Genomic DNA, 12,500 nt, shown 5'->3' on the forward strand with positions numbered 1-12,500 from the left:
CATCGAGTTGAAACATATTATGTACTTAGGAGGTATCACAATAATATTTACCCTTTTGAAACAGCATTAGGATCAACAAATAGACCATATAAAAAAAATCAATTGATTAAATGTTTGTTTAAGGTGAGTTTAATGATGGGAGATAATATTGTATGGCTATGGGTAATGTGATGATGCAATCCATAGGAAGTGCTAAATATGTATCTGAATACATGAGTATTAGTGAGGTTTAGGTGTACATAACAGTCTTGTATTCAGCTGGCGTAGCCCCGGGTCAAATAGGAAAGGCAACCCTATATGTTGATAATTCTTCATATTGTTACACATTAAACGAGAAGAACAAATTTTAGGCATTAATGCCGAACTGAGCAAAATCCAATATTGTCTTTTAAGGGAGGCTGAAAATGCTGCGTTTTCTAAATAAATATTATCGGTACTCATGTATTAAATATAGGAAAGCTGTTTTAAATCCTGTCGTCACTTTATGTTGGACTCCCTGAAAAAATCAATTGTCCATAAATCTTTGATGGATTGGGAAATTTGTGATCAAATAAACTTCATCTATGGAATTAATCATTTGAAAATAGAATGAAAAGTAAATTTCCTGCCTAAATATGATCAATTATAGAGATTGCTGTCGCTGTGGGTTGAGGAAAGTAAAATATGTGGACATCAGGGACCAAAAGCAGAGCTAAAAAGACCATGTAAAATCACCAGCAGCTGAAAAAATGGTCGTTATAACATTCATCAAACACTTCAAATTGTTTTTGCATTTTAGCAGTCAATTGTTATGGAGATAAGTTTTTATAAAAAGAGAACACAAGAGATAATTACTATGTACTATATTTGTTTAGTTGCGAAACACAAATAGCAGAGATTGTTGGCTTTCTTCAGACTTGGGGTTTCTTGTGTGTACACGGAATCAGGTTTTCGGGACTTTACTTGTTCCAAGGTTCTTTCTATTGGGTCTCTTTCAAACCATATATTGCCTGCGTGACAAAAATTTTATTTTTTGAAAAGGTAAAAAGAATTAACGTAATATAGGAAGGTAAAATCAATTTAAAATCGGGGGGGTTCAAACGTAAACACATTCTGTTGAAGTGAAGATTCTTGACTGGGCAATTAAAGTTCTGCCAAGCATTAGTATTTATTTGCTTGCATTGAATGTGAAAATTATTCTCATCTATAGGGGTAATAATTAAGGTGTATGAACACAAAGAACAAATTACTTTCACCCTCTGTTTAGGATCAGTCTTTATTCTCCATCTGCCAGGATATAGAATCAGATGTGTGTAGACTTGCCCCTTCTTCTTCAGTTAAATGCTTCCCCAATTTTCTCCCAAATTGACAGGTTTTGTATGATAGCTCCCTGTCCAGGGAGAATGAAAACACTCAATAGGTTTTAATGACTTTTTTCAATTTCTTGTGGACTATTTAGTTTTGTCACATCAGCATAGAATTCTCTTATTGATATATCATTAAACAGTAGACTAACACTGTAATTTTCAAATTATGAAATTATTTTCTACTGACATTGTAAATCAAGTTATTAACCATTGAGTCATTGATTCCTGTGAATTAGGATTTGATTAATTCGTTTTCACTGTATATCCATGGGTGATGCATTTCATTTTTTTTTTTTTTAATCAGTGCGATAGGGATAAGAACTTGACAATGGCTTACACCTTTTCACAAATTGTCAAACATTAGACCCTGCCAACACTGAAATGGGTAAGCATTTGTTCCAGGAATGCATTAATATGCTTTCAGTTGTTATCAGGGGAAAAAAAGCTGTGTCCTTTCAGTTTTTAGTGATAAATTGCCATGCTATATATCTGATTGATTTCTGAAAAGTTCTCTTTTCATCTTCATCAGTGATGGGAAAAGATGAAAAGATAGACCTCCTGCATCTTCTCCCGTATCTATATGTCACATTACGTTACCATGGCGACCAGATGTCATCATGTGATATGAGAGTCTAAACTCTCTGATACTTGTCCTTTTGTCACTGTTGAAGTGGCTCAGCTGAGAGGGGCTTTTCCTGTTACCTGCACATCTGATGTAGGGAGGCTCACAAGTCCGCCTTTTTGCTCTAAGTGTTCCGCGATTGTTAAAGATGATATTAGGATAAATGGATGAAATCCATCAAGATTTCTAAACCTATTAAGTCTGCTCCACCAATCGCATAAAGTCATGCGGTGTTGTGAAGATTATAATCGTACACAACATCCAGTACATGTGACCATCTTTGTTAGAGTAGTTAATTTATGTATATAGGAAAGTTCTTTTTTTTTTTTTCCTTTTTCTTTTAAGATAACGATTTAGGATTAGCACAAGCCTATATTACCAATGTAACCTGTTATTGAGAAACAGTGGTGAAACAAAAAAGGTATCTGTCAAGAATATATCCAATCAATTTTCCAATTTACACTGAAATTGTTTCTTGGATTGCTGAAGCAGCATAGATAATCCCAAACTTTATATGTTGCTTCATCAAGGGTTGTAATTGTGGTTTCTTTGGTGACTTGTGCAGAACTTTCTCCCACTTTTTTTTAATGGATCAATGTAAGAATAATTAGGAGTAATGCCAGTATTGTACACATTTTTGGAGTGATTTGGAGATTCATATTCCAAACATGTCTAAAGGGCATTACCAACCTCTGTGTCAGAGAAGGAGGAAAAGACAAAGAACTTCATTGCTTTTATTCCTTAAGTTAGACAAGACTTTTGCAGACATGAAGCTCCACTTGGCTTGGTGTATTTTCGCTGAGAAGTTTGGTAAATATACAGACTGAATGGCAAAGGTAAAACTTAGGACTGTGCTAGGGCCTGCCAGAAGCTACAATGTCACAACAATGTTAGCTTATGTACACAAGAATTAAAGAATCTTAAAGTGCTTGAGAACCTCTTGTGTTACCTAACTATCATGACAGTCCCTGTTGGTTTTTCTCTTTTTTAACAGTTTAATAGAATTGGGGAAAGTTCATCTTACGGTACCCCAGCAGAGATTTAAATGTCTGCACAAGACCTTTTATATGTGTGCTTGCCTCTGTCTGTTTTATTGGGAAAGTTCTAAAATTACTATGGCACAGAACACCAATTATATATAGAATTTATTATTTTTTTTTTATTCTTGCAGGTTTCAATGCCAGGTTCACATAAAATCATTCAATTCACTAGAGATTATGAAAGCGGTTTAAGTGAATTTGATTACGGTGTATGACAATTTTCTTTGGCTTCTTCAGGCATTCAGAGGCGTTTCACACACTGAGAAATTTCTTTACCCAAGAAGCAGAATGTCTTCTGCTAGACATCATAAAAAATATTAGATTTTTAAAAGAAGCAATTACTCAGACTGGTCCAGAGAGAAGCAAATTTATTTGAGAAAGTTAATCCCTAATCCAATACAAAAAACTTATGGTAATTGGGTTTTTTACGTGGAGAAATAATTGTTGGTATGCGAATTATATGAAGTCAAATGATATAAGACTTTGTGTCATCTTAATACGTTTTAACAGAAACGTTGATTAAAAAGACAGTTTTAAATTTAAAAAAATTGGGATATTCCCCTACCTACATGAAGTAACAAGTTCGGAATTTTTGATTTTCATTAGATAAATGATCATTGCAAATTGCTCTGTGTAAAAGTGATTTATAATTTATCATAGTGTTTCTAAATTTGTTCCTATTATTGAGGAGAAAACTTTGTATCAGTATTTGTGATCTAATAATGAATGCCTTGCTACCATTTTCTTTTCCCATGGCAGCTAGTGCTCATGCATGTAAAATATATATTTGATTTGTGAATTTCATACATATGAGTGAATATTTCAAACTTATTATAAATAATTTCTACATTGTGTTCTGCAAGTTAATTATTTCCAATGATTTCCATTGATGGAGGTACGTTTCTGGAGTAAGATAATTATTCAGTAGTCCTCGAGGCAGTCTCTGTCTCAGGCAGTGTTGCCAGTGTAGAAAGGTCTTAAATCAGATCATCTGTTCGGGATTCCTGTGTAGCCCAAGGTGACAAAAAATAAAATATCAGAGAGCAATCCGAATTTCTCTGCAACAAATTATTAATGGTTTTTCTCAGGGCCTTTACCAATTGGATGGAGTCGTGAGAGTGTTCTTCCACTCACTGATTTTCAACTGTAATTTCAAACTTTTTACAGTTAAGATTACCTCTATCATTCACTCGGCCCACTCAAATGAACTTTCTTTCGACTTTTCTCCTCTTTTTTTTTAAAAATTGTCATGAGAGCCGAGACTGCAGGCTTTAAATATCCGTCTTTCTGTGCATTATCATTAGTACATTAATGTGAATGAGGAGGGGGTGGGTATTATTTTTATTTTATCATTAGCCATACTTGAGTATTGTGAAGATAACTTGAAGTCTTCCTCACAGTAATGGCAGGAACAGACTTTTGAATCAGGAAGCAAAAGGAATTCTGTAATGTTCTTTCTGCACTTTAAGATCCACAAACTCTCCCTGGATTTGGAATGTTTTTTTGCCACAGAATGCCATTTTTATCTCTCATTGCTGTTGTAATAGATGAGCATAAAGGGTTGAATGAAAACGGCCATATAAATAAAACATGGCTGATCCTTATTTGTATTATTTTGATCATCAGGGTGAGTGGTAATGTGTTGGGATATTGCATGTTTGTGTGGTAACACTGCGGAATGGAACCCACTTATTACTATTGTATTAATTACAACAAAAGAAAAACCTTTATCAACATTTCACTGTAAATTTCCCAAGGTGATATAAATCATTAATTTTGCAATGAAACAGAATTCTCCAGCCAGCGTATCCTCACCATTAAAGTGAGGCCTACACTGCTCCCCCAATATGCAGTGGCAGCAAATTAACTAATGGTCCCTGCGCTCTTGTTTGGACTTGGGTAATAGAACCTACACATGACATTTTAAAGCCCTTTGGTGGACGCTAAGGGGTGTCATATAATATCAGATCATTAAACTGTACATCTTGTTTGAAATCTGGGTTTTTTATGTCAATGGATACACAACATCAAACACAAGAAAATAATCAAGAAGTCACCACTATATGGGATAGGTTTAATGAAAGACAACCAAGAAGGGAAACAGATATTTCATCTTTAAAAATGACTATTATTGTATCTCTAGTACCCACAATCTAGGATGTGCGTAAATGAAAAACAACAAAGCGGCAAAACGGAAACATTTCATCTTTTAAAATGAATATTGGGTTGTATCTTTCAAGGAATAGTTGCTCTAGACCCCACTTTATGCTAATATTTCCTTCATATTGTTTTGGAGAAGAAAATTGGAATTAATAACTAGAGAAGCACACTGTCATTTTGATCTCTATTCTTTATGGTCTATAACAGAGGTAAACGTATTCAGTCATTTAAGTCTGTATTTTATTCCTCAATATTTCATGCTAGATCCTGTCATTTGGGACCTCTCTGAGTTTTATGTTGGATCATTCTTGATATTAAGCAGCTAGATTTATCATCATCTTCATGTCATTATTCTTATCAAACAGGAACTTTGTTGGCAGGTTATATTATATCAAGAATGGATTATCAATTATTATTTATGGTGTTATGATTCTCAGGAGGTTCCCAAAATGACGTTTTTTTTGAAATTATAAAACATAGTCGCTGGCTTAAAATGCTGATCCTCGCAGTATTTTGTGAGGTCTCCCGTCCACAACCTTCAATGGATCACCATATTGAAATATTCTATACCACCTGTTACTATTTCTTTGCCTCAGTGAGTCAAATACAGGCAGTTTGTGGAAATATACATGCATGGGTGACACCTTGCAACAGATGGCATAAAAATTAGGCTTTCTAAAAGTAAAAAACCTTCACGAGTTCATGATCTAGAAAGTTGATGTGTTGGATACCAAAAGCCACACATTTCAGTCACAAAGAGAATTGTCGTCCACTCATTTTAAATGCTGAGCTGTGCATTTAGAATATTAATTTCATATCAAAGAATATTTTTATTACTTTAATATAAATTTTATCAGTGAATTTTAATAGTTATACCATGTAGATTTGAAGGAAATGGAGGCACATGTATATGTCACATTTGTATTAGATTTATTAAGTTTGATATTTCATTAGCTCGCTGAGGATGATATTTCACTAAATTATGTATCAGTGGAGTAACAGGATGGTTGTTAATAACAAAACTTTGTAAAATTCAGTGTTTTGTAGAAATGTTTCATCTAGCATTCCTACCATTAGATACAGGGTTGCTTAATTTGCGCTAGCTAATGAAGTCGTACATTTAAGAAATGTAAGCAAAAAAACAACTTGTATACTGGTACATATAAATACCATATATGAGAAATCTACTTCCATGTAGATATAATGAGGGCAGAATAAGAGGGTGTACAAATATCATTGGGATGGATTCATACTGAGCAAGTGATCCATCATACATTCCCCGGCCTGACACGGTGTTATGTATAATTGATCATCATTTATTGGATACTGTCCGACAGTAAAAACATTCGATTACATGACTCCTATATTTTCATTTCGGTGTTACACGAGTTCAAATATTGCGAGGCCCTGTAAAGGGAGCACACCTGAGGCCATGACTGAAATCAATGGACCCTGTATGTAGCACCACGTCAGATGGTCCCCGGGGACAACAACCCCACTACCACAACAACTGGGTAAATTGAATTTTACCTACCCCTTCATCATAAAAGTAATGCAATGACCAGCCATTGGTCTGTTGTGAGTCTCAGAGGCACGGTCCAGACAGATCAAGGGGTCCAGATTAAGCCGTAATCAGTCCAATATTGCCACCACCGTGCCACAGTGAGTAGATCAAATCTGATGCTTTTATGCTCAGTTCTTCTCTTTCTTTACAGCGGATTATGTTTGATAAGGCTCTAATTTTGTCTAAAGTATTTCCACAGGGTTAAGTCATTCGATCTCGCATTTATTTCTTCTCCGGCGTTATTAGCCTTTGTAATGCAATTCTGGCTTCCAAGTACGCAGAAATGGTCATTTTCTTCCTGCAATAGAAGATTGTATTTTTTCTATTTTGCCACTTGAATGCCTGTCTTTTTTGTCAAGAGGACACATCAGGGAGATATTATTTTGCATTATGTATATGTATAACCTCAGTATTCAGCCATGGAAAACGTTTTGTTCTAAGATAGTAAGGAAAGAAAGCTGTCGTTCAACTTCCTGATCTTTCAATGCATGAACTTAATGTTGTTTTATATTGTAACTTTTCTAAAGATTACTACTTGGTGTTAAGATTTTTTGTATGAAGGAAATGTTAAAAGCAGGAAGAAAATCCAGCTTGAGATCTGTTGAGTGTCATTTCATAGTTTTAGAGATTCACAGTTAGGCAACGGATATCTTGGTATGGTGTACCTTGGGTGAATTGTTTCTTTTGTTGATTGTCTTGATATTTTTTTTTGACTGGACATAAACTATCATTTCCTGGCCATTTCCTAAACATAAAGAGGAAGCTGTATTGTTTGAGGCATTTGCTGTGAAGAGACAGACATTGTTGGAGGAGGCCTCTCAGCATACCTTGCCACCAAGATGATGGTTGCAGACCCTTTCTTCTGGGAAAAAGCCCAGAAACTCAACCAGTGGTTGTTTCTTCAGGTAGGCTTATCCCTTTGTGACAGGTTAACATTTGCCATTTTGTGTTTTGGGCTTCTCCAGTTGTTTTCAACTGTCTTGTCTGAGTCTGAGTTTTTTTTTTGTATGAATTTGGCTTCCGTTTCTACGGGGTTGATTTTTGTTCAGTTATCAGATAGTTGGCATTGACCAATGCTAGAAAAATTTATTTACACGATATTCATGTTTCCAAAGACAATCAAGATGATTGATTTTCATTTTATGTATTGTAATTTTACTATCTGATAATTCCATAAGTGATGGATTACAGAAATGGTGTGGATTACTTAAAATGAAGTTGTTAGCTGTTGTTAAATGTAATTTACACACCAGCATTATATGGGTTTTGGCACTTGTAAAAATGGCCAGCTTCCTAGTGGTTGTTCACTTGATGGGCTTATTGACGGGATTATAATGTGAGTGGTTTAAGTGATCCTTACCTCAAACCAACGTATTGATCCCTTGCTTCTTGCTCAGGTAAATTAAGAGTCCGTTGTAGGGGGACAATTACCTGTAAAATTTACACTTCTCTCTTTCATTATCAACAGACTGATGCAGATATCCGTTCATGAAATTGATATTTCCTCTTTTTTACAATTATAACCAAAGTTGTTTTTTAGCATATTCATCATTTGCCTAAGAGAGAAAGAGATGGACTGTGAACAAATTAGTAATATGGGGAAGTAAAATTATGAAATGTCATTCCTGGCGGAAAATGAAAATGGACTGATATTGAAGCACTAAATAGTCACCATCTTTCATGAACATGGAAGAGCGTCATTGTAAACCCAGCATGACAACAGCCAGTGGATTCGTGAAGATGAGGGGACATTTTACAGTAGACAAGTTTGGTTTCCTGACTAGTACATCTTTAATGGTAGAAACAGGAAATCACTCCCAACAGATAATGCGCACCGGAAACTTTCACACTGGCTCAAGAAGAAAAGATAGACACCAAAAAAGTCTCTTCTCCCCCTTCAGTCCAACCAAGCGGAAATAAATCTTTTTCAAAGTCTGTCTCACTGTCAAATAAATTTGTCGGGTGAAACATTTTTTTTGTGTATTATTAAACCCACTATTCACTGTCTGTCTAAGTTGGTGCGTATATGCTCTTTGAAATTATGAGGTTTCTTATTCAGCATTATCATCATGTCGCATATATTTCAGTGAGTTAGTTGCTGCATTGTTAATCATGGAGCTATTTATACAATAGCTAAATACAGTTAATAGATTGGTAAAGAATGTATTGGTCATGATATAGATTGGTAAAGAATGTATTGGTCATGATATAGATTGGTAAAGAATGTATTGGTCATGATATACTTAGTTTTGATCTCTTTGGTTAAGCACTGATCTTTGAAATAGCCAAATTGTTACAGGTAATAGTTTTTTAAGAATATGTTATTTTTTGTCAAGACAAGCTCTAGCTGAAGCCGTCTTTCAATAGCTCATTTCTTCATAATCTTAAGACAGGAAAAAAAACATCTGAAAGGTTGAGATGTGGGCTTGATAAGAAGCTTGTTTGTTAATTGCCTCAAAAGAGTTCTGTAATGTTTGATCCAGGTTAGCTAAGGAACAGCCATTAATTCTTGTGTGATTTATTTATTCTTAATTACATTTCTCTTTGTGGCATTAAATTAGACAAGGCCTAAAAATATGGATTGATTATAACACTAACTTTTTCTGCTAAAAAATACCATTAAAACACCTGTGTCCCCCTGATGTTATGAGATCATGATTTTGTACCAGCCTCAAATAGAAAAGATTAATGTTTTGGATTTAATGAAGCTTTGTAGTTCATTATTAGAAATGATATTATTTAAGTACCAAGCACTTAAGAATTGAGTTTTATACTGTTGTCTGTTACGTGGCGTGCAGACTATAGCCACGTTGAGCAAGTGTTGCCAGCAACACCTGTGTCATGATAGGCTTCAGACGATTAGACTGCAAGGTAAAATTAAGTGCTTGGATTGTTTCATTTATGTACATGTAATTTTGTTGTTTGGGATTAGTTATCGAAACAGGTGACTCGCTTTCTAACTCTCTTTGAATAAGCATCACATGGTTGAATTTTTCCTCATTTATTGTTTATATATATGGGCTGTTTCTGATCTGATAAAAATGTTGCCAATATAGCCAATTTATTTATGGTGAACAAAAAGGAACTCAAATGAACTGAAAAAAAAAATGGAAATTACATTTAAAACTGCAAGAAGAAATGATTCAAGAAATATATCAACTTGAATTCCTTTTTTGTGTCACTTTGTGGTTGATTTTCAATTAAATAAAAAAAATGTAGAAAACCATGGCAACACATGGAGAGTATTGACTTTTGTTCATTCAACGTTCCCTAATACTGGTATATATATTTTAAACCTTTGTCACAAAAATAAATTAAAATGGGGGAAAAAAGAAAAATGAAGTTGCAAGAATATGAATTAATGAATTATTAATAGAAATCAATAGACTATTAAAAAAATGACTGAAATTGTTTGCAGCAGATGTGATATTTAAGAGCCTGTAGATCGAACATGTTTTGTGTCGAGTTTTGGCATTTGTGATGTTATGGTTGTTACACTGGCAGAAATGTTACCATTGATTTTGTACGAATGACTGAGCAGAAAAGGACCCAGGAGGAAACAGTTTTATGCAATGTTCCAGATGAAATGAATAAACAGTTGTAAAAGTATCATATTAAATCAAGATGCAAACTGATGCTCTGTACTCATACAAAAGATGTCTTCCATTTAGCAAGTGGAGGCTGTTTGAAGTTTGTTGAATGATTAGACTTTCACTGCCCACTTAGGTATGCTTGTTAGTTCCGAGAATATTGCACAGTATCTTGTTTTATTGCTGCCGATTATTTTCACCTGATGAAGATCTACACGAGAGATAGGCCCTTCATGCTAGTCTATGAATAATAGATAGGCCATGCAATGCCACAAATGGGTTTAGGCATGGCCTGTACAAACTATCCATTTTGTTTGGGTAATTTGGGAAGTTGATTAAATTACATGCAGTGTAATTTCATATGGAGATATAAATATGTAATGATGTAGCAACATCTGACTCTCTGGCCAGGAACTCTATTGACATTTATCCAACATTTTACAAAATTTCCAAAAGGAAGGACAGTGAATAAGACCTTCCAATAATCTGCAACTTCATCCAAATTAGGATCAATTTGTCCTTTGTAGATTTTTTCTTGAAAGTTTGTTGTTTTTTTTTTATCTTTTTTGGCCATTTTGTCAAGAGTTTATAGGTATCTACTACCGTTACTTAATGTGAATCCGCGAGAATTGATGCCCAAATTATGAAGAATCGAAGTACTGCACAATCTGGGTCCCATTAATTTGTGAAACCTGGTACTTGGAATGATTGGATTACATTCCTGCAAACTTTATGATGTCGTTATTGATGATTTTAACAGGATAATGATATTTGATACATATTATTTAAAACCGATTCACTCTATTATCGGGTCGTTAAATGCTATCTTTCCATATTATGGAAGGCTTGCAATTGAGGAGAGTAATTAAGGTATGTTTTTATCATTGCAGGAGATGAAGGTGAACTGGGCCACATCCCCTAGTAACACTCCCAAACAGGACACAAGTAGTAAGTATAGCCGTTCACCGGACAGTTCTCTCTCCCCTGGCTTGTAGACAACAGTTCACAGTCAACAGGCAATACTACAGATAGTGAATAGTCATTAGACATCACATCAAATAGTAGTATATATACTGATAAAAAAAAAGAACAGTCAACATATTTAAGTACAAATAGTCAACAGACAACACTAAAAATATATGATCTCATTGCAAATAGTCAACTGTTACTCTATACATTCTAGTCACTGAATGATTTTAGTCTCTATTTAAAAAAAACATTTATGAAAATAGTTTTACAATAGAGTGTGCAAACCCTTAGTAAGAGTTCACTTTAAGATTATGTCAGACGGTTACATGTAATAAACATGTAGCATGTCTTAAGTTCATAACTTAAGGACCAATTAATTGATAAAATCAAGATATGGGGGAAAAGTCCAATGTAACTCCATTGAAATTTTCCCTTAACGTTAATGCTTTCATTGACAACAAGGACAACAAGATTTTAAAAAGCTAGATCTTTAAGAATATTGAAATTAGTCACAGAGAGATTTAGCCAGTTTTGTCTACATTGACCTACTGTCATAAACAAATGAAGTTGAGTTCATTTAGTTTTAACTTGTCAGAAATCAAATGATGTTCACATAAAAGCTAATTCATGAAATATTTTCAGCATATTCTCCTGTTTATTTAAGGTTCCAGTCTGTTAAGAAATAATAAAGTTTGAATTCTCAGCACAAAGAGAGAATGAAGTCTTTGCATTTAAGCATCCCTCACTGGTGACAACTATGCTAAATATTGTATAGCAGCTAGAATATCATTTTCTATATAAGATCTGTTATAAATCGCCTTTTCATTAGAATTTGATCTGACAGTTAAAACAGATAATTATGAACATTAATGAATATCTTTATTTACATAAAAATTCTGAAGTATTTTTTGTTTTGAAAGGAAACCTGAGGACACTTTCTGTTTATTTTTGAGAATTTGAAGCTTTATTTGGTTTAAAATTCTCATGCAGTAATGCTCAAGTTTATTCTTGTTTAGAAAAAAAATCCATTTACTTATTGAATCCCTGAACTGTTGAGTTATTGCTCATTCCTAAATAATGAAATGATCAGTATGGTTCATCTAACAAAGGACATGTGACCATTTAGATGTAATTACGGGATAATCGTGAAATGGTTTGGCAAGGTATTGAAGCAGTGGAACTTGAGCAATGCCTGACTTAGGGTGATTG

The 12,500-nt window shown here is 34.2% G+C and overlaps 1 protein-coding gene across 10 annotated transcripts in view; it reads left to right on the forward strand.

Moving 5' to 3' along the window:
• LOC105320706 (nucleolysin TIAR) overlaps window positions 1-12,500 on the forward strand; it is a 49,722-nt gene that overhangs the window by 23,602 nt on the left and 13,620 nt on the right. For 9 of the 10 annotated variants that reach the window (XR_004602454.2, XR_004602456.2, XR_004602459.2 and 6 more), the window contains one exon: window positions 11,213-11,270. Coding sequence is in view for 1 of the 10 variants with exons in the window: in XM_011418752.4 (XP_011417054.1) it covers window positions 11,213-11,270 (58 nt within the window). In the remaining 9 variants the exon portion in view is untranslated. Of the gene's footprint in view, window positions 1-7,349; window positions 7,638-11,212; window positions 11,271-12,500 lie in introns of those variants that run through there. The other variant, XR_004602462.2, reaches the window with a different exon arrangement.

This window comes from Magallana gigas, chromosome 8 (assembly GCF_963853765.1).
Source record: "Magallana gigas chromosome 8, xbMagGiga1.1, whole genome shotgun sequence".
Taxonomy (NCBI): domain Eukaryota; kingdom Metazoa; phylum Mollusca; class Bivalvia; order Ostreida; family Ostreidae; genus Magallana; species Magallana gigas.